At 37.3% G+C, this 19,999-nt stretch overlaps 1 protein-coding gene across 2 annotated transcripts in view; it reads right to left on the bottom strand.

The window, feature by feature from the left end:
• Positions 1-2,194: 2,194 nt before the first annotated feature.
• The window catches only part of PLCG1 (phospholipase C gamma 1), a 93,029-nt gene continuing 75,224 nt past the window's right edge, over positions 2,195-19,999 (bottom strand). For both annotated transcript variants that reach the window (XM_039351363.1, XM_039351362.1), the window contains exons 25-32: positions 19,828-19,924; positions 18,983-19,207; positions 15,646-15,794; positions 10,458-10,572; positions 6,725-6,886; positions 6,389-6,477; positions 4,708-4,892; positions 2,195-3,694 (exon numbers count right to left, since the gene is read on the bottom strand). In XM_039351363.1, coding sequence (XP_039207297.1) covers positions 3,652-3,694; positions 4,708-4,892; positions 6,389-6,477; positions 6,725-6,886; positions 10,458-10,572; positions 15,646-15,794; positions 18,983-19,207; positions 19,828-19,924 — 1,065 coding nt within the window. In that variant the 3' untranslated portion in view covers positions 2,195-3,651. The remainder of the gene's footprint in view (positions 3,695-4,707; positions 4,893-6,388; positions 6,478-6,724; positions 6,887-10,457; positions 10,573-15,645; positions 15,795-18,982; positions 19,208-19,827; positions 19,925-19,999) is intronic.

Genomic DNA, 19,999 nt, shown 5'->3' on the forward strand with positions numbered 1-19,999 from the left:
ATAAGAAAGACCAAATGAAGAACAGAATAGAGGCATGGGAAGACAAAGCACTACATGGCCAATACATGAAAAAAATAGCTGGGAAAGCAGATAACAATAAAACCTGGCAATGGCTAAGAGCAGGAAAATTGAAGAAAGAGAACGAGGGACTAATTCTGGCTGCACAAGACCAAGCCTTAAGGACAAATGCATACAAAGTCAAAATTGAGAAGACAGCAACAGACAGTAAGTGCCGCCTATGCAAAGAAGCTGAAGAAACAGTGGACCACTTGGTAAGCTGTTGCAAGAAGATTGCACAAACTGATTACAAGCAGCGGCATGACAAAGTAGCAACAATGGTGCATTGGAAGATCTGCAAAAAATATCATTTGCCTGTAAGCACAAACTGGTGGGATCATAAAATAGAGAAAGTCATAGAAAATGATCAAATTAAACTGCTCTGGGACTTCAGAATTCAAACAGACAAGCACCTGCAACGTAACACCCCAGACTTAACAATTGTCGATAAGAAAGACAAAAAAGTCTGGATAGTGGACGTGGCAGTGCCTGGAGACAGCAAAATAGACAAGAAAGAACTGGAGAAGTTAACAAAATACAAAGGCCTACAAATAGAAATAGAAAGACTGTGGCAAAAGCAAGCAAGGGTAGTACCAATAGTAATAGGCTCCTTGGGTGCAATCCCAAAACAACTGGAGCACCACTTGAACACCATTGGCATTGACAAATTCGCTATTAGTCAGTTGCAAAAGGTGGTCTTACTAGGAACTGCTTCCATCCTGCAACGATACCTGTAATACCATCAAACATCCACATCTGCCTATCCCAGGTCCTGGGTAAGGACTCGATCGGTAGACAAAATGCCAAATCAAGTCTGAACATCTGGTTGACTGTGCGATGATCCATAATAATAATAGTAAAGTTGGAAGGGACCTTGGAGATCATCTAGTCCAACCCCCTGCTCAGGTAGGAAACCCTATACCATTTTGGACAAATGGCTGTCCAGTCTCTTCTTAAAAACTTCCAGTGTTGGAGCATTCACCACTTCTGGAGGCAGGTTGTTCCACTGGTTAATTGTTCTAACTGTCAGGAAGTTTCTCCTTAGTTCTAGGTTGCTTTTCTCCTTGATTAGTTTCCATCTGTTCCTTCTTGTCCTGCCTTCAGGTGCTTTGGAAAATAGCTTGACTCCCTCTTCTTTGTGGCAGCTTCTGAGATATTGGAACACTGCTATCATGTCCCCCCTCGTCCTTCTCTTCATTAAACTAGACATGCCCAATTCCAGCAGCCGTTCCTTATAGGTTTTAGCCTAAGTCCCCTAATCATCTTTGTTGCTCTTCTCTGTACTCTTTCTAGAGTCTCAAAATCTTTTTTACATCACGGTGACCAAAACTGGATGCAGTATTCCAAGTGTGGCCTTACCAAGGCATTGTAAAGTGGTACTTATTGGGATTCTGTGCCAAATACAGGAAAGACAAACATTCAGCCAGGTATGTTACCCGGGCTGAAAATGACTTAAGCCTCAGCTTGTTGTAGTGAAGTAGACTTTCTGAGATTCACAGAGTCTGGCTTCAGGAATGGATAGGACTACTTGTACAAAATGTAGACAAGGAAATTATATGGGCACATAGCATTCCTCTGTGTCCTTATTAGCTGCTGCTTTGCTTAGCAAGACACTTTGTGCACATACTTTAAATTCAGACTCAGTAACAAATAAATCTAGTATTCCACCCCCATGCTTTTCAACTAATTCATCTTGTATTTAGTAGAAATAAACACTGTATAGTCAGCACAATGAATGGGAGAGACCTGTGCATTCAGTAAATGACATAAATTTCCTGACTTGTAAGAGCTAAAGCATCATTAGCTTAAATTAGTTGGATTTTGTAAACCCAATTGTCAGTCTAAAGGCAGCCAGTTTGTGCTTTTGAGATAACCTGGTTTCACAACATTATTCTGCCAGTGTATATGCCTAGTATCAAAAGCTAATAACACACATTTGTTGTGATGGTGCACATTTTTAAGCATGCAGTCTTAAGACAAAATTTGTAAGGGCCTAGAATGTATTCACTGATTAATTTTTAATCTGGTTTTCCACCTTGAAGCAATCCTTTGTTGTTTCAAGCAATGCTACAACATACATGGCTTAATTTGAATCCCAATTTGTTTTCTTCTTACAAAATACACAGCTGGATCTCAGTATATTAATTCAGAACTTTTATTGTGCAGCCTGATTTATCCCAACAAACAGTAGATCTCTACCTCTGGTGGAGATCTCTTCAGAAAGTTAAACAATGCATTGTTCACAGACCGTGTATGATGAAGCTTGCCTTTGGACACTGGGATATATCTGCTCTCCCTTTATCCAGCAAATTAAATAAAAACACTGAGTACTGTTCTTGGATTTTTATCACCTTTCTAGTAGGCAAAAGACAGCAGCACGTAATTTTCACTGTTTCTGTAGCAACAGACATGGTATGACACGCTAGGCAACTGGCACATCATGACAATGACAACTGCCTTCAGATGGCCTGACCTAAAGAACAAGGAGAAAAGCTTCCTTTAAAAAAGAGGAGATGGCTTGATCCTATACAAAAAAACCATCTCCTCCAAAATAAGAGGTGCAATGGTGAAAACTCAAGGAGGCTAAAAATGCTTCCTTAGCTTGTTAACTCTACAAAGATCCCTAGGGCCCCTTCAGCAATACTGGTCATGAGAACTATTACAGCAGGGCACATGGCCCCAGGCTACTATTCTGCTCCAGCACTAGTGGCTGAAACTCTGCATTATAGAAGCAGTGACAGCAAAGAGGTTTTTTAGTGGCAAGAGCTCTACCTCTTGCAGAGCAGGCTTTGCTCATGTATTCCATCTGCCCCTACCTCTTCAAAGTTGCCTCTCGAAATCTCAAGTCACCCGTCCTATATAGGGTTGCACATTTCTGCTTCAGACTAGTCATTGAAAGAGGTCACATAAAAAGGAGGCTATTTGACAGCTTTGCTGATGGTCTTCTGCTCTTAAACCCCAGCTAATGAAACCCGAGATCTGCCAAAGTAAGGAACTTGGCAGCTCTATTCAATACTGACAGATTTAAAACCTTGCATAGCTTGACATGGCCCCGAAAACTGGGCCTGGTATGCCCTATTGGGCTTGTGCTCTAATACCGCGAGAATAATTGTACTTTCTCTTGAAATGGAAATATCTTTTTCTGTGCATCATCAATGATTAAGAAATTTAATAAAATTAATAATAATAATTTTTAAAAATCAGCTCCTCTCAGCTGAGTAAAGGAAAGCTGCTTTGCTGGCAGCTCTGAGGTATTATCCTCTCTGGAACTACAGTGACACAGAAGAAGGAAACTGTTGACTAGATTTTGTTTTGAGCCTTATCTACTGATAAGATACACACATTCAGTACTTTTCCCCTCTGTTTTGGTTCTGAAAGTCTTTTTTCTCTTCAACAATAAAGTGATTGACATGTGGCTTGATGTTTTTTTTTCCTAAAAAAAAAAATTCTCCACTTGAACATCCTTCAGAACAGAAACTGGAAAAGCTGCCTGAAAGTAGGCCAAAGCATGTGACGTTTCCATAGAAACCAGTTCACAGCAATCCGTGAGAATCACAAGCACTGGAGGAGTGCTTTCCAGCAGGGAAATTGGAGCTAGAGGCGATTATCCCCGTTCACCCGTGTCTTTCGCAGGAACCTGCAGGGAAGGAAACAGGAATTGCTAATTCAGCTCAATGACCCATTTTAAAAATAGTCAAATATTGGTTAGAATTCTGATTGGGTAAGTTAACCCAAATTTCCTCATTGCCTATCCAACTAAGTTATTGTGAAGATAAAATAGTGAAGCCCCTAGCTGCTTATAAGGGCTAAATACAAAAGTGAAATCAAATTAAAAATAATTATCACATGCTAAGGAGGAAGAAAAAAAGAAACCAACAGTTTCACTGGAACATCTAAGTCCAAATGATAGATGTTCCTCTTCCAAAATCAATAAACTTTTATGGCCTCATACTCGCAAAGGCAGGATGCTTTTGCATTAAATATTAATAGTTCACCACACTGTTCTCCATTCTGATAGAATTGACCACTTTTGGCACTAAAGGTGGTGCTGGGCTTTGAAATGTAACATTTTCTACCGAAAAGAGAGGCAACATCATTTCAGACATTTGGAGTATTAAAAGACAAGTGGGTAGGAGGTACATGGAAGGCTGATTCCATAACATAATGTTCTTCCTTCAAAAAATAAAAAAAGGAAAATTCCATCTCAGCCATCTGGTTTAATGTTTATTTGGATTCTTTGCAATGATAACTTTATAAAAGTTAGTTTTATTTTCTTCCCTTATGTGACCACATTGCAAATCTTTGCTGGAAAAAATATAAGGCAATAATCATGGAATAAGTTAGCTCTAGAATATATAATAAGGTATCTTGGGCCAAGCACAGTCAGTCAGTCAGTCAGCCAACACAAACCTGGTACCATATAGATTAGAATAGATACCACTTTGGTGGAAAAGTAACATGTTCCTTGGCTTATAGTCATGCTGCCCATATGACCATGGAAATGTCTTTGGACAATGCTGGCTCTCTTGGGTCAAAAATGGAGATAAGCATCGGCCATCGAGTTGGACATGACTGGACAGGGAAACCTTTATCTTTACTTTATTAGAATGTGTGTATTATGCACAATATGAAAATTTCCTGCACACTTACCTTCTATCTCGATTGTCAAAATGCTCTGATAGCTGCTCCTGTGATGTCCTGAAATCTTCAAATGGTTGCTGATATCGTGCTTCCAAAGAACCTTCTCTGGCTCTGCCTGTCAAGAGCTGATTTGGGGAATCAGCAGACCTCTCTCGGAAAGGCGATGCTGCAAAGGGATTAATTTCACCATTTTCCTGTTCCAGAATAGAAAGAACAACAACTGAGGAACCTTTGATCTCATTTCTACAGAGAGAAAGAAAATTCAATTCAGCCAGGAATTCACAGGATTTTCCTTTGATCTCCCCTTCCAATGCCATAGAAATACTTAAAAGAATTTGATATTACATGTATACACACACACACACACACACACTCATTATCATTGAAGAAATTTGTGAAATTTTGTGTAATAGGACAAAACAAATTTAAATATGAATATACTAAGAAATGATATTACTTAGTTAAAGGGGTTTTTTTTTAACCCCCCTAGTCCTAAAATGAAAACAAACCCAGTTCTTCACAATCATTTCATTAAAATACCAATCAACAAGCTAGCGTAACTTCTTACTGAGGTTTGAAAGCCAGTTTCATTTTGGTGGCCAAGTTAGCAGGAAGTTTCGAGAACTTTTTTTTTAAAAAAAAATGAGACCCAAAGCATTGAGTAAATTACAAGATCACTGAAAACACCCATCTCCCCCTCTCCTAGGAAATTCAGTAGCTACAGTTCTTAAAAAAAAAAAAAATCAATAGAAGTGTTTGTTACCATGCATAAGAAAATTTATTTGGCTTGCATGTTTACTCTTACACGAAAAAGCCATTCCAAGACAGTCCCTGCTGGTAATTTAGCTTGGAGACCAGACCCTAGGGGCAAAAGAACTAAAAGTTCTTAAATTCCTGTTTTATTAAACCTTGGTCTAAATCAGCCTATAGAACCTGACAAATACATTATAGTCCTTCTCTTTTATACTTGGTCTGCAATACTGCATTCTAACCACAGCATCAAGAGCCGTGGTGGCACAATGGTTAGAATGCAGTACTGCAGTCTAATTCTACTGACTGCCAACTGCCAGCAGTTCGGCAGTTTGATTCTCACCAACTCAAGGTTGGCTCAGCCTTCCAATCCTTCTGAGGTCGGTAAAATGAGGACCCAGATCTTTGGGGGCAATATGCTGACTCTGTAAACTGCTTAGAGAGGGCTGTAAAGCACTGTGAAGCGGTATATAATAAACTATTGCTATCCTTTTGCCCCAAGTGGGCTGAACTCTGAAGAGCAGGCAAAGAAAAGACAAAAATTAAGTTTGATTACTTTACTTTAAATACATTTAATGAAACACATTTCATATATATATTTAATAACTTCCTGCTCTTATCATAATTAGAGTTCAGCAGCAATTGTGAAAGATATATGTGGCCCTAAGGCATCAGGTTGCATATCCTTGATAAAACAGATCTGAAGCAGAAAGCACATTGTCTAAAATATGCCAGAAAGTATAAACATGCAATGTTCCCACAGAGACATGATGTTGTAAGACTAGTTGGCACATAGGGTCCTCCCCCCCCTAAATCTTAGCCATTCTTGAAAGTGTAAATTAATGAGTTTCTTTTTAAAGTTAGAATAACTTTTGTCCTGTTCTACCCAGTTACCACAAAATAGTGGTATTCAAAATTCATTTGTAAAATAACAACTTACCATGAGAGGAATTATATCTATCTTAACAAGCAAGGAGGCCAATTCCAGATCCTCACTATAGTTGTTCTTCAAAGGCACAGCCCGGTATCCTCAAAGATAACAAAATGAATTATTAGTAGGGAGCAAGTCAGTAGTGTTGAACATTTATAATCTTTATTATGCCTTTTTTTAATCTAAGGTTATGTTGAGCTTTCCCCTCCCCATATTGAGCTGGTCATATACACAATGACAGCTGTATGTTTTAGGACCATTTATAATTTTTTTTTCAAGGAATATTTCTATCTGTATCAACACAATTATCCTTGACCGAAGATCTAGTATTTTCTTCTCATTTACCTGTCTTTAGGCCTTTAACCAAGAAAGTGGCCTGAGCTAAGAAGTTCTGGTCACTGAACATATCTTCTTCATATACCACGAAACGCAGAAAAGCAAAATCAGGATTATTGACATGGAACTGAAAAGTCTTTACGGTCCAAGCAGGATTCAGACCATTGTCCACTATAGTAAACAAAAGATACTATCAGATATATATGGAAATATATAATACTTTTATATATATTAAGCAGTGAACTTAAATTATAACCAAGATGTTTTATGATTATTTATCTTCTCTGCTAAGCACAAAATTGTGTTTCAGAATTTAACTTCTAAAGCACCATTTCTGAACCTGATAAGTACATCCTAGTCCTTCTCCCTTATACTTACCCTGCAATACTGCATTCTAACCACTGCAACAAGAGCCATAGTGGTGCAGTGGTTAGAATGCAGTATTGCAGGCTAATTCTGCTGTCTGCCAACTGCCAGCAGTTCGGCTGATTCTCACCGGCACAAGGTTGACTCAGCCTTCCATCCTTCCAAGGTTAGTAAAATGAGGACCCAGATTATTGGGGCAATATGCTGACTCTGTAAAACGCTTAGAGGGCTGTAAAGCACTGTGAAGCGGTATATAAGTTATTGTTATTATATTTAAGAGACAAAGATTAATATTATTTTGAAGTAAATTTGGGTGATTTCAGTCAGTATTATTCAAAGTGATAATTGAAGCAACAGGTTGATTATGTGAAAAGGTAAAAACAAATGGACATCCCTTCTAAAACAATGATAATCTTTTCAAAAGGATATCATGAAAAATTGCTACAGGCAGAACTGGATAGAGACAAAACCACTTTGAGTGGACCCTTCCTTTGGTTTGGTTCTTCTTCCATGAGCCTAGGCAATCTTTCTATTTAGCTCAGTGGTTCTCAACCTTTTTAATGCCGCGACCCCCAACCGGTCGTAAGTCAAGGACTACTCAACTGGTCATAAGTCGAGGACTACTCACCTGGTGCAGCACCGTTTGCAGAATGGGACTTTTGGCGGGCTCAGCAGGGCAGAGACAGCCTGGACAATCCCTATTGGCTTTTGAAAGCCAATAGAATTAGACTTTATTCAAGAGAGTCTATTCTATTGGCTTTCCAAAGCCAATAGAATAAAAGGGAGTAGCACAGCTAAGGAAAAGGGGAAAAAAAATGGCGGACTGCGTTGTTTGGCGACCCCCGTGAAATGGTCGTTCGACCCCAAATGGGGTCCCGACCCACAGGTTGAGAACCACTGATTTAGCTTATATTATTCAAGACAATGGGAGAAATCACTGCACTAGTTTCCATTAGAGGTGATAGGATTGCAATGACTGAAAATGGGCAGCTGGGTCTTATTGTCTGAAGCATAAGAATTCCTGATGGCAGAAGACTCCAAGCCTGTCCCTGGATATGTGTTTCAGACTGAGACAGTTTTAAAATTAAGTTTCTATCCCTCACTAAAACTGCTTTTTTATTGGGGGAAAGCAATGTAACTGCCTAAGAATTACAAACTAAAAAGTTGTGGTATATGAAGAAGATATGGTTGAACATATCTTCTTCATATACCACAAAATGTAGACTAATGAAATTAAGATTATCAGTTGTGTTCATGGCTGAGCAGGAATCCTAATTTTGGTCTTTCAGGCCCAAATCCCATGTGACCCAACTATGGTACACTGTCTATCAAATGTAGTTAAGTAGAAAAGGCAGGAGTTGACATATTTACTGCAGCTATTGTCAACATACTTCACCAGCTGCTTTTCTCACTTCTCATAGAATTAAAGACTCCACTGTCTTATTACAAAGAAACACACCAGTTACAAAGATTTAATTTCTTCATTTGTCAGCTAGGGCTATATAAACTTATTCTTTAAATTTGTGGATTTATTTCACAATATATAATCTAAATCTGGATTAGCATAAACATCTTAATTAATTAAAGGGAAATAACTGTTTAAAAACTTGAGATAGAAACATCCACCTCTGGAATAAAAAAAACAGGCTGCAGTTAAAATAGTTTACACCTGATGTACACTGATTTAAATGGAGGTAAGCATTCATACTTTTAAGGAAATCAGATTTATATGGCATTAGAAATTAAAAAAGAACTCTAAAAATGGCAAGAAACATAAGCTAATAGAAAAGTTATACATTATCTTTAATGTATTAGGTTATTTTTTTCCAAAAAAGATATCTTAAAATTTAATCCATTCTAAGAAAATATTTCAGCTTTTACTGCATAATGAATAAATGAAAATACTACATTTTATATTTGCAAACACAAGAAGTTGTGGACAGAAACACGGAAACTTTTAAAAAGTTTTAGACAAATTAACAAAGGGTAAAAGCTTGCTAGTCAATACATATTACCATTATTATTGAAGGCTGGATGCATTCAAGTGTCATTCACTATGATAAAGAAGCAGGAAAATACTACAGCATTATTGTAATACTGTAAGACCCTCTTTGAAGGAGATGGGTGGTTTAGAAATATGAAAAATAAATAAAATAAAATAATAAATAATATCCTGCTTCTGGAATTCCCATAACCAGTGGTTGACCACTATCGAAATGAATTGTTAGTCTTCTTTACTTTTGTGTGTCATCGTACCAAGTTTCTCTTTTGCTTATATTGTAAAATCTCTGCAGATATTTAGATTCCTTGAATTGCATAGTCTAATTAGTAATTGCAAGCCAATATCCTGGCAACAGATGATTCCTGAAGGCGGAATCTTTATAAAGGAACACACATAACCAGAACAATTGCTACTTAACAACAACAACAATAACAGCAACAGCAGCATATATACTTTTAGTCACTTCATGACTGGACTTTTTTACAAATCTGAAAAGTTCTTCAATTGTTGATTAGACAAGAAGGACAGGATTAATGAAGAACAGGATTTGATTTTTTTTAAAAAAGAAAAGTAGCCCAAGAGGTAAAGAATCCAAACTCGTAAAACCTAAATGCAAACAAGTTCCATTTGTTGCAGTTTGAGTAACTACAGTTACTAAATAATATTTACACATAAAAAAAATTGTTCTGAGGTTGGCAGGGGAGAGAATGTTGACTACAGAAAAACTGACACTTGCTTGAATACGATCCAAAATTGGTATTTTTCCGCATACAAATAATTTACGCTCTAAAAACTTTTTATATAAATTTCAATTTAGTTCAAACATCTGCTCCAGTTTAAATAGCTTTTTCCAATTCTACAGTGCACAATTCAAAACAAAAAAAGATATTATGTCCACTCTCTCTTTCTAATGTAATGCATGTTAAGTAATCTATAGTTGTACAGGTTTATCATTGTGGTGGCCTACACTTCCAGAGTTAGTATCGAAATAGAAAGTAGCACCCTATCATCTGCCCAGAAGAATTTGCGAATATTCAGTGAACAGGAAACATTTCCACACTTCTTGCCACATTAAGGCCCCATAGTAAATTTGAAATTAACTGCCCACAGATTCCACAAGCATTTGCAAGCGTCTTTTTCAACCAGAAAACATGAAAAAAAAAAAAAAAACAGACAAGGGGGAACAATAGGACATAAGTACAGGTGTGAGATAAACTCTGCACCTGTCCAATGATGAAAAAGAAACTGGCTTTTAAAAGTGATAGGAGAAGAGGGGATGTTTTCAATTGCTATCATTATATAGGAGATAAAAAAATAACACTGACATCTTTGACAATGGAATCTGTAATTGAAATAGCAGGATCAGGTACTCACCCACCATCTCGGTCTTCTGTTTTGCATTATCATAATCTGCTCCAGATACCTCAACCTCTACAAATGGGCAAACAATTCCCCTTCCATTTTTGGGAAGATGTCGTGCCCCCAGAATCTGGACAAGACACACAGAAGGGAGAAAAATCACACTGTTAGATATATTTCTGGTAGATTGAGCCAAATGATTACAGAGACTTCAGTCAACTGATGCAGTTATCTATTTCCTAAGGCTCTTCCCTTGAGAAAACTTTAATACCAATAACATTTCAGTAGAAAAAAATAATTAGACTCTGTGCAGGGATTAAGTTAGTGCTGTTCAAAAATGTTGAAATGCTACAATTAAAAATCTTTTTAAGGACAAGTTTTAAAAATCTTATGGCCACAGTGTTCCTATGGAAGCCCAACTAGTGTGGTTAGTTAATGGCTCAATGTGTCGTAGGAATCCAGAAAATACATTAACTAGTATCATGGTTAGAGTTCTAAGTAAACGTAATTAAGGTTGCACTGCCAGACTGAAATAACTGGAACAAATTAGCTATTGACTTAGGTTCCAGAATGGAAATGACCTTTAATACACCTGACCCTCTTACAATTAGCTCTCATTCCCTACTGTGCTGTATCAGTCACACTGAATAGGATTCATAAGCCCTTTATCTATATTGATATCCACTCCCATTTTTTTCCTTAATAATCCTAGATTAATAATCTTAGAATCGCAGGCGTAGGCATTCTGTTTGGTCTTCATTTCCCATCATCTTCAGCCAACAGGGCCAATTACAAGGGGCAAGAAACATCTCAAGAGCCATAAGTTGTTGTCTGCTCCAATAAATGGTGCAATTGTCAACAAAAACAAAAAACATAGTCTAAGGGGTGTTTAGTGATTGCATTCTACATTCCAAGGTGGCTAGAATCCATGGTGTAGCTCAGGGGTAGGCAACCTTGGCTCTTTTATGACTCGTGGACTTCAATTCCCAGAATTCCTGAGCCAGCATGGCTGGCTCAGGAATTCTGAGAGTTGAAGTTCACAAGTCATAAAAGAGCTAAGGTTGTCTACCCCTGGTGTAGGTGAAACACACATATACATATCATTAAATAAGTCCTTACACAAAATTAATCAAAATGGATTTCTAAACAAAGGGAGCCACCTACGGGTAGGAAATTTGTATGTCTGTCAACTGTCTCCCTCAGAGAATGGTTTTTTTACTAGCAGATCAAGTGATGGTTTGGCTCATTTATCATTTGTCTCAAGTAGTTTTTTGTTAGAGAAGCATTGGCCAAGTAGCAACTACTGTTTTGGTTTTCCCTGGCTACAAGATTGCTCAATACACTGATCTAAGAAAGATCAATACCCATATGAAAGAGCCACAGTACTCTATGCAGAGAACAGATGATTGCGGGCCCAATCCAAAACATGCATTTTCAGGGATTTTGATCCACATAGAACAAAACAAGTTAGTTCTTGATAGAAATACGGGTGGGGATATAAGAGCAGAAAAAACCAAGATTAGCCATGACAACTGTGAATGTGAATAATGCAGTAGTGAAGAGAAGGCAATAAACAAAAGGAAGGATAGGAGTTGGAACGAGTCATGTGGGGCATAAGATTGAGACATATGTGGTATATGTTGCCTAGTAAGTCATGTCAAATGAGATATCCATGGCAATTATAGGGGGCATGGAGTGAAGGCACTAGGAAAATTATGGGAGATGGGCCAATTCAAAGCCATATAAAGGAAGAGTTGGAGAGAAGACTTTATTTTGACTAGAACAATGTAACATTTAAAGGTTATGAGTTTGATTTCTGCTAAAGCACACTTATCCTGAAATAGTTTAGCAGAACTTCTAGAATGTGACAGTTTGTTTCAAAGTAGAACATAGTTCCAAGATTTTTTTTTTTTTTTGCATGGCTTATTATTAAACTTATGTCTATTTGAGATGAAGTAAACAAAGCTGACAAAGCCAAAGAATGCCATCTATGGATTTTTCCTCCTAAATGAATTCAGCTAGCCTAGCAAACTATCTCCCTTCAGGAACCAATTTTAGATGCACTTGTTCACCCAGGTGCTAAAAGCTAAGCTACAACAAACTGCTTGTCTTTCAAAAAGAAATTTATTTTATTTATTCTTTAAAAGATTGTTCATTTTATTTGTTGATTTGTTTCAAAGCATTACTCTACTTGTTCTCTTGTAAATAGCTCATCTAAAATAAAGAGCAGTCTAAAAATAAAATGTTTATTAATAGTAACAATAACAGCCAACAACATGGAAGTAGTACAACATGTTCACTTTTAGTCTGTCTTTGAGAAGTCCGATTTCTTGTTTATTAGGGCCAGTATTATGGAGTAAAAGTCAACCCTTCCAGCTGAATGACTGATATTTTATGCTTGAACCTGGGATTTTTAAAATCTTAAACATAAAACAGTGTACATCACCAAGCTGAGTTCAAGTTCCTTTAGACCAGACATATCAAACTCGTGACGTCACGTGATGTCGCACAACGTATCGGGAGAGTTTTGCCATTGCCGGCAATGGGGTGGCCACGGCTTCCGCATGACGTGTCCGGCCCGCGGGCCGGCAGTTTGACACCCCTGCTTTAGACTAACTTTTTTAAAAGCAATAAAACATTCAGCTAATGAGAAACTTAGTTTGGATAATAGGTGAACTGAAGGAAATCAGGGGAAGAACTGATAGGTACAGTTTGTTTGTTGAGCCACATGTTCCTACAGTTGGGAATGTTTGATTTTTAAGGAAAAGAGTTGTGGAGTTGAATGTTAAAGAAGTGAGGAGACAGAAAGGTGGGTGGGGAGAAGATGAACACTGAGAGAGAAAGAGACAACAAAGGGAGCTGGTGACTGCCAGGATGATGGAAATATGGGCAAGGAAGGAATTTACTAGCAGTCTTAGCTGAGAGAATTCAGAGTTGGCTGGTAGAGAGGAGATGGGGATAGAGGAAGATCAGGATAGGATTTCTGGGCAAGAAATTTGGCCTAGAAGGTCTTGACTCAATTAGAATTACAAGCTGTTGGTGGTGGCACTGAGCTTATACTTGAACATAGGTATAAGCTCAGGTATCAGCCAATACCAAGATGGTAAAAGTGACAAGAGAAATATCTTCTCTTACTGCATCTAGTTATTGGCTTGCCTAGGTTTGTTCATGTGATGTCTCCATCAGCATTGGCTGTTGATTAAAATCAGCTCCAGTTAGTAATAGTATTTACTAAGCAGAACTTACTTTTGATTGTTGCAGTAGCAATGCCATGTGTTCTAGGATTGTTTTTAGGTCAGTGTTTCTAAACCATGGCAATTAAATGTGTGGACTTCAACTCCCAAAAAGTTGAAAAGCAAACATCTTAAAGTTGCCACAATTTTCAATGGATACTTGGGAACTTATTTGGATAAGAAATGTTAAATTCACACAAGCGCAAAATTTAAGAGAGAATTTTTATAAGATGTTTTATAGATGGCACCTTGACCCAAAGAAAATGTCCATTATGTACCCTAATCTACAGCCGAAATGCGGGAGATGTGGATATTTGGATGCTACCTATTACCATATTTGGTGGACGTGTAAGCATATAAAAGCTTTTTGGATTAAGATATGGTGGAATATTCAAAGATTTTTTAAAAGGAGGGTAAAATTTACTCCGCAATTATTTTTACTAGGTATTGTTATTGACTGTGATGCTAAGGAGGTTATATTGATGTTAAATTTGATTACAGCCGCTAGGTTGTTAATAGGACAATATTGGAAGAAGGAATCTTTGCCTACCTTACAAGAATGGTTTCATAAAGTTTCGTATTTGGCAGAAATGGCAAAGATTTCGGCTTTCTTAAAGGAGCAATCTCAAGAAAAATTTTTTGCGGTATGGGAAAAATGGATAATTTTTATACAACATAATTTGGATATGGAAAAATATTATTTAGCCTTTTTATAATTTGTAATGATTGTTTTTTCTTTCTTTCTTTCTTCTTTTTCTTTTTTTATATATATACATTTTTTATGTATTATTATTCATATATTTTTTTTTTTATATATATATGCTTTATTCTTCGTCTACTTTCTTCTTTCTTCTTTCTCTCTCTCTCTTCTTTTCTTATTTCTTTTTTTTTCTTTTTTAGTATATATTATTTATTTTAAAGTTTATGTTATGTATATTATTATTATATATATTATTACTGTGATTTTTATTATTATTATTAATTATTTTATAAATTGCAAATGTTATTTTTAAAATATTTGTTAAATAATCCTATATTCAGTTCTGGGAAGTCGGGGGGGGGGTGGGGTGGTTGGGGAGGGGGGGGTGGATTCTTATTTGTAAAACTTTTGAAAAATTTCAATAAAAAAAAAAAAAAAAAAAAGTTGCCACAATTGAGAAACGCTGTTTTAGACTCTTCCAAGTACTTTTAGGAAATAATCCTAGAAGAAAAACTGAATTTTCTTTTTTAATAGGCATGTGGCTCTAAAGTCCTTAAGTGTTTAAGTAGTTTTAAATAAGGTTTAGCTTAAGCCAATGAATACCTTGTAAACACATGTGCCTGAAAATAATTGGAAGCTGATGCTATTTTTAATGAAATGCTATGTTTAGGGTAACAAAAATGAATCTATGTAAATCTTGAGCTTAGTCAATAACATCTTCTCTTTGCAAATCTCCACCTCCAGCATAATTGTGGAGATCATCTATCATCTATTTTTAAACTATGGTGAATTGCTATACCTTAGTAAGGGCAGATGAAAATTAGTATTATTTATAAAAACAAGTAAAAAACAAATCATGGCTTCAGGTGTTGTCGCATGTTTCAATAAATCAGTTTAAACCAAATTCAGAATTTATGCATAGTAAGAAACACCTGGTAGTTTAAACCAGGAAGTGGATGTCACCATCTCTTCTTTATGATAACATTTGGCTTACTATTTCAAAATTTTGTTACAAATTTAGCAGCATATACATCTTTTCATCCTGAATATGTGATTTTAAAAAGTGAAAGCTAGATAAATTAAAAAGATTTCTTGAACAGAAAAATGTCTGCAGACGTATACGAATCACACACGTCTTATCCTTTTAGAGTATAACGTAACAATCTTTTGAAGCTCAAAGCAATGAAGGGAAAACAGAGAAAAGAGACACATTCAACCATAATAAAGTCAGTATTAGAATTCATTCTGGTGATAATCATAAAATACACACCTCAATGGAGATGGAAAGTGGCACCATGCCACGCAGACTGTTCTTGTCAAAGGGATCAAAGATATCATCCCGCATGTTGGGTGGTTGCAACACAAAGCCACTTTGGCCTCCAGACATGAATACAGCCTGATTCATTTGCATTGGCTTATCTGCAAAAACATAGGCATTTCGATGACAAACACCCCAACGTCAGTAAACTAATATTGCAGTTTGGTAAAATAATAATAATACCTAGAAAGAGTACAGAGAAGATGATTAGGGGACTGGAGGTTAAAACATATAAGAAACGGTTGCTGGAATTGGGTATGTCTAGTTTAATGAAGAGAAGGACGAGGGGGGACATGATAGCAGTGTTCCAATATTTCAGGGGCTGCCACAAAGAAGAGGGAGTCAAGCTATTTTCCAAAGCGCCTGAAGGCAGGACAAGAAGCAACGGATGGAAACTAATCAAGGAGAGAAGAAACCTAGAACCAAGGAGAAGCTTCCTGACAGAACACTTAACCAGTGGAACAACCTGCCTCCAGAAGCAGTGAATGCTCCAACACCGGAAGTTTTTAAGAAGAGACTGGACTGCTATTTGTCCGAAATGGTATAGAGTTTCCTGCCTGAGCAAGGGGTTAGATTATATGACCTCCAAGGTCCCTTCCAACTATGATGATGATGATGATTGAATAAATCTCTTCCTAAAATTTAGTGTTTGGGGCTTAGTTCATAAATCCTGAATGCAATTCTCCATGCACTAAAGCAGTGGTTCTCAACCTTTCTAATGCCGTGACCCCATAATACAGTTCCCCATGTTGTGGTGACCCCCAAGTGGGTGTGGCCACCAATAAGAGGGAGTAGGACAGCTAGGGAAAAGGGAAAAAAATGGCGGACAGCGTGGTTTGGCGACCCCCGTGAAATGGTCATTCGACCCCAAATGGGGTCCTGACCCACAGGTTGAGAACCACTGCACTAAAGTATTAATTTTTTAGCATGTGAAAGATATCTAACCACAATATTTCTCTGCAGTAGTCATTTTATTCAAAATATGTTCATGTTAACTGAAAAAAATACTTTTAAGAAGCCAACATTCATACTCTTTAAGGCTGCTGGCAGTTTAAGATGCACAACTTATTTACTTTGACTTTCTTATTGATTCAGCATAGTCCTAAGAAAGAAAGAGGCTCATGTTGCTGGCAGTAGTATTGTTTATTTGATGTACTTACTGAAGTTTATATGCTGGTCCAACTGAAAATGACTGAGTGGCTAACAACTCCAAATACAATAAAAGGTTTTTAAAGAGACAGAAAAAAATACAATATAATCATGCACAACAAACTCAGACAGGCACATAATTAACAGCCAGCAATATGCAAGTGGCACAAAGATTAAAACTGTTCTCAAAAGGCCAGGCTTTAATAGCTATTGGAAAACATAGTGTAGTAGGGACTATTTGAACTCAAGAGGAAATGCAATTCCAGAAAATGTAGGCACCAATGGAGAAGGTCTGTGATAGTAACAGTCTTAAAGGATTGGGACTCAGAACATAAAAATCTGTGTTGTATCAAGCAAGGCAAGAAAATGGTAAGTGAGCACCTGTCCAGCCTAGATGAGTTCAAATCGCCAGGACCAGATGGATTACACCCCAAGGTTCTCAAGGAACTGGCGGATGTGATATCGGAACCACTGAACTATATTTTTCAAAGATCCTGGAACACAGGGGAACTACCAGAGGACTGGAAAAGAGCTGATGTAGTTCCCATCCTCAAAAAAGGGGAAAAAATGGATCCAGGAAATTACAGACCTATCAGCCTGACCTCAATACCTGGGAAGATCCTGGAAAAGATAATCAAACAACGAATCAGCGAACACCTAGAGGCAAACAAAGTCATTACTAAAAGCCAACATTGTAAAAAATAGATCATGCCAGACAAATCTTATTGCATTCTTTGACCAAGTGACAAAATTAGTGGATCCGAGGAATGCTGTGGACATAATTTACTTGGACTTCAGTAAGGCATTTGATAAAGTAGATCACAACCTACTACTTGACAAGATAGAAAAATGTGGGGTAGACAGAACCACCACCAGATGGATCCTTAGCTGGCTGACCGGCCGTACTCAGCGAGTGGTCCTCAATGGAACTTCATCTATATAGAGGAAAGTGTGTAGTGTGGTGCCCCAGGGCTCTGTTCTTGGCCCAGTGCTCTTCAACATCTTCATCAACGATTTGGACGAAGGGATAGATGGGGAACTCATCAAATTTGCAGACGACATCAAGCTGGCAGGAATAGCCAACACTCCAGAAGTCAGGTTTAAGATACAGAAGGATCTGGACAGACTTGAACACTGGGCACTAACTAACAAAATGAAATTCAGTGGTGAAAAAAGTAAGGTTCTTCATTTAGGCAAGAAAAACCAAATGTACAGGTATAGTATAGGTGGTACCTTGCTCAATAGTAGTAACTGTGAGAGGGACCTCGGAGTCCTAGTGGACAATCACTTAAATATGAGCCAGCAGTGTGCTGCAGCTGCCAAAAAGGCCAACACAGTGCTAGGCTGCATTAACAGAGGAATAGAATCAAGATCTAGTAATAATACCACTTTACAATGCCTTGGTAAGGCCACACTTGGAATACTGCATCCAGTTTTGGTCACCACGATGTAAAAAAGATGCTGAGACTCTAGAAAGAGTACAGAGACGAGCAACAAAGATGATTAGGGGACTGGAGGCTAAAACATATAAGGAACGGTTGCGAGAATTGGGTATGTCTAGTTTAACGAAGAGAAGGACAAGGGGGGACATGATAGCAGTATTCCAATATCTCAGGGGCTGCCATAAAGAAGAGGGAATTAAGCTATTTTCCAAAGCACCTGAAGGCAGGAGAAGAAGCAACGGGTGGAAACTAATCAAGGAGAGAAGCAACTAGAACTAAGGAGAAACTTCCTGACAGTGAGAACAATTAATCAGTGGAACAGCCTGCCTCCAGAAGCAGTAAATGCTCCAACACTGGAAGTTTTTAAGAAGAGACTGGACAGCCATTTGTCCGAACTGGTGTAGGGTTTCCTACCTGAGCAGAGGGTTGGACTAGATGACCTCCAAGGTCCCTTCCAACTTTACTACTACTACTATTATTATTAAGCAGCAATAACATCTTCATGCAATACATTTGCCAAGATGGCCAAAGTGTGGCCTTCCAAATATGGCCAAACTATAGCCCCTGGCACCCCTCATCGATGAGCATGAAGTCTACCAGGACACCAATTCAACAACATCTGGAGGGACACATATTGCCCATTCCTGCCATAAGCCAAAGTCACAACAATAAAATATTCAGTAAAGAATTGGCCTCACCTGGTGTCTGAAAGTTGAGTGCCACCAACTGGCTGCCACAGATCCACATAGGTAGGGGATCATAATTGGAAGAGTCAAGGCGCTGTCCTTTGGGGTATATGCGGGAAAGCTGTAATCGGTTGTACTGTAGAAATTTCTTCCCTTTGATCTTGTTGACATACTTTTCTGCTTTGGTTTCAGGAAAAGATGACATATCTCTATAGCAGGCTCTTTCGGTGCCGATTTCTGTAGAAACAACAGGGAGATGCCAATCTGCAATAATCTTAATTCCTCACAAAATAAATGAGAAATTTAAAAAAAAGTTTGAATGAGATGTATATTTTTTCACAATGGTATATTTTTTTAAGTCAGGATAATCAAGAAAATTAGAGTAATGAAAACAAGTATCAAAATATTGAATAAATGATGCAATTTTACGACGTTTTTAAGATTTTGATACAATATCTGAAAACAAATAAACTTGAAAGAGCCCATTCATTTTAGTTCTAGAACAATTTTTTTTTGTATTTTTCTACAATAGCAGTAAAACACATGAGAGTTTTGGAAGTCACACTGGGACAAAAATAAACTAGTATCAACCTGCTGATACAAATAATTTTTAAATCACAATGTTCACCAATTATTAGATTTTTGGGATAACCTAATTTGGGGATAATAATCTAATCTAAAAATCTAATTTTGGGATAACATATATTTTTTAGTCTACTTAATTTTTGTAATTTTAACTATATTTATAATTGCTTTTATATAGTACATTTATTTTTATTTATATGCTCTGGATAGCAAAATGGGTGCCATATAAATTTAATAAATAGATAAGTATATCCAGAGTCATGAATACTTACTGTCTTCATCAAAGGGAACAGGACGACAGTAGATTACAAGCTCTGAAAGCTCCAAAGCTATCTTTTTCCTCCGTTCCATCATCTTCCCTTCAGAGAGCTTCCAAAATAATTGTTAAAACAGATTTCAGGGCTCATGACAAAGATAAATAGCTTTGGAACTAGTACAATGTCC

Source organism: Crotalus tigris, unplaced genomic scaffold, assembly GCF_016545835.1.
Source record: "Crotalus tigris isolate CLP2741 ecotype Arizona unplaced genomic scaffold, ASM1654583v1 scf7180000018371.15429387391:27106975, whole genome shotgun sequence".
Taxonomy (NCBI): domain Eukaryota; kingdom Metazoa; phylum Chordata; class Lepidosauria; order Squamata; family Viperidae; genus Crotalus; species Crotalus tigris.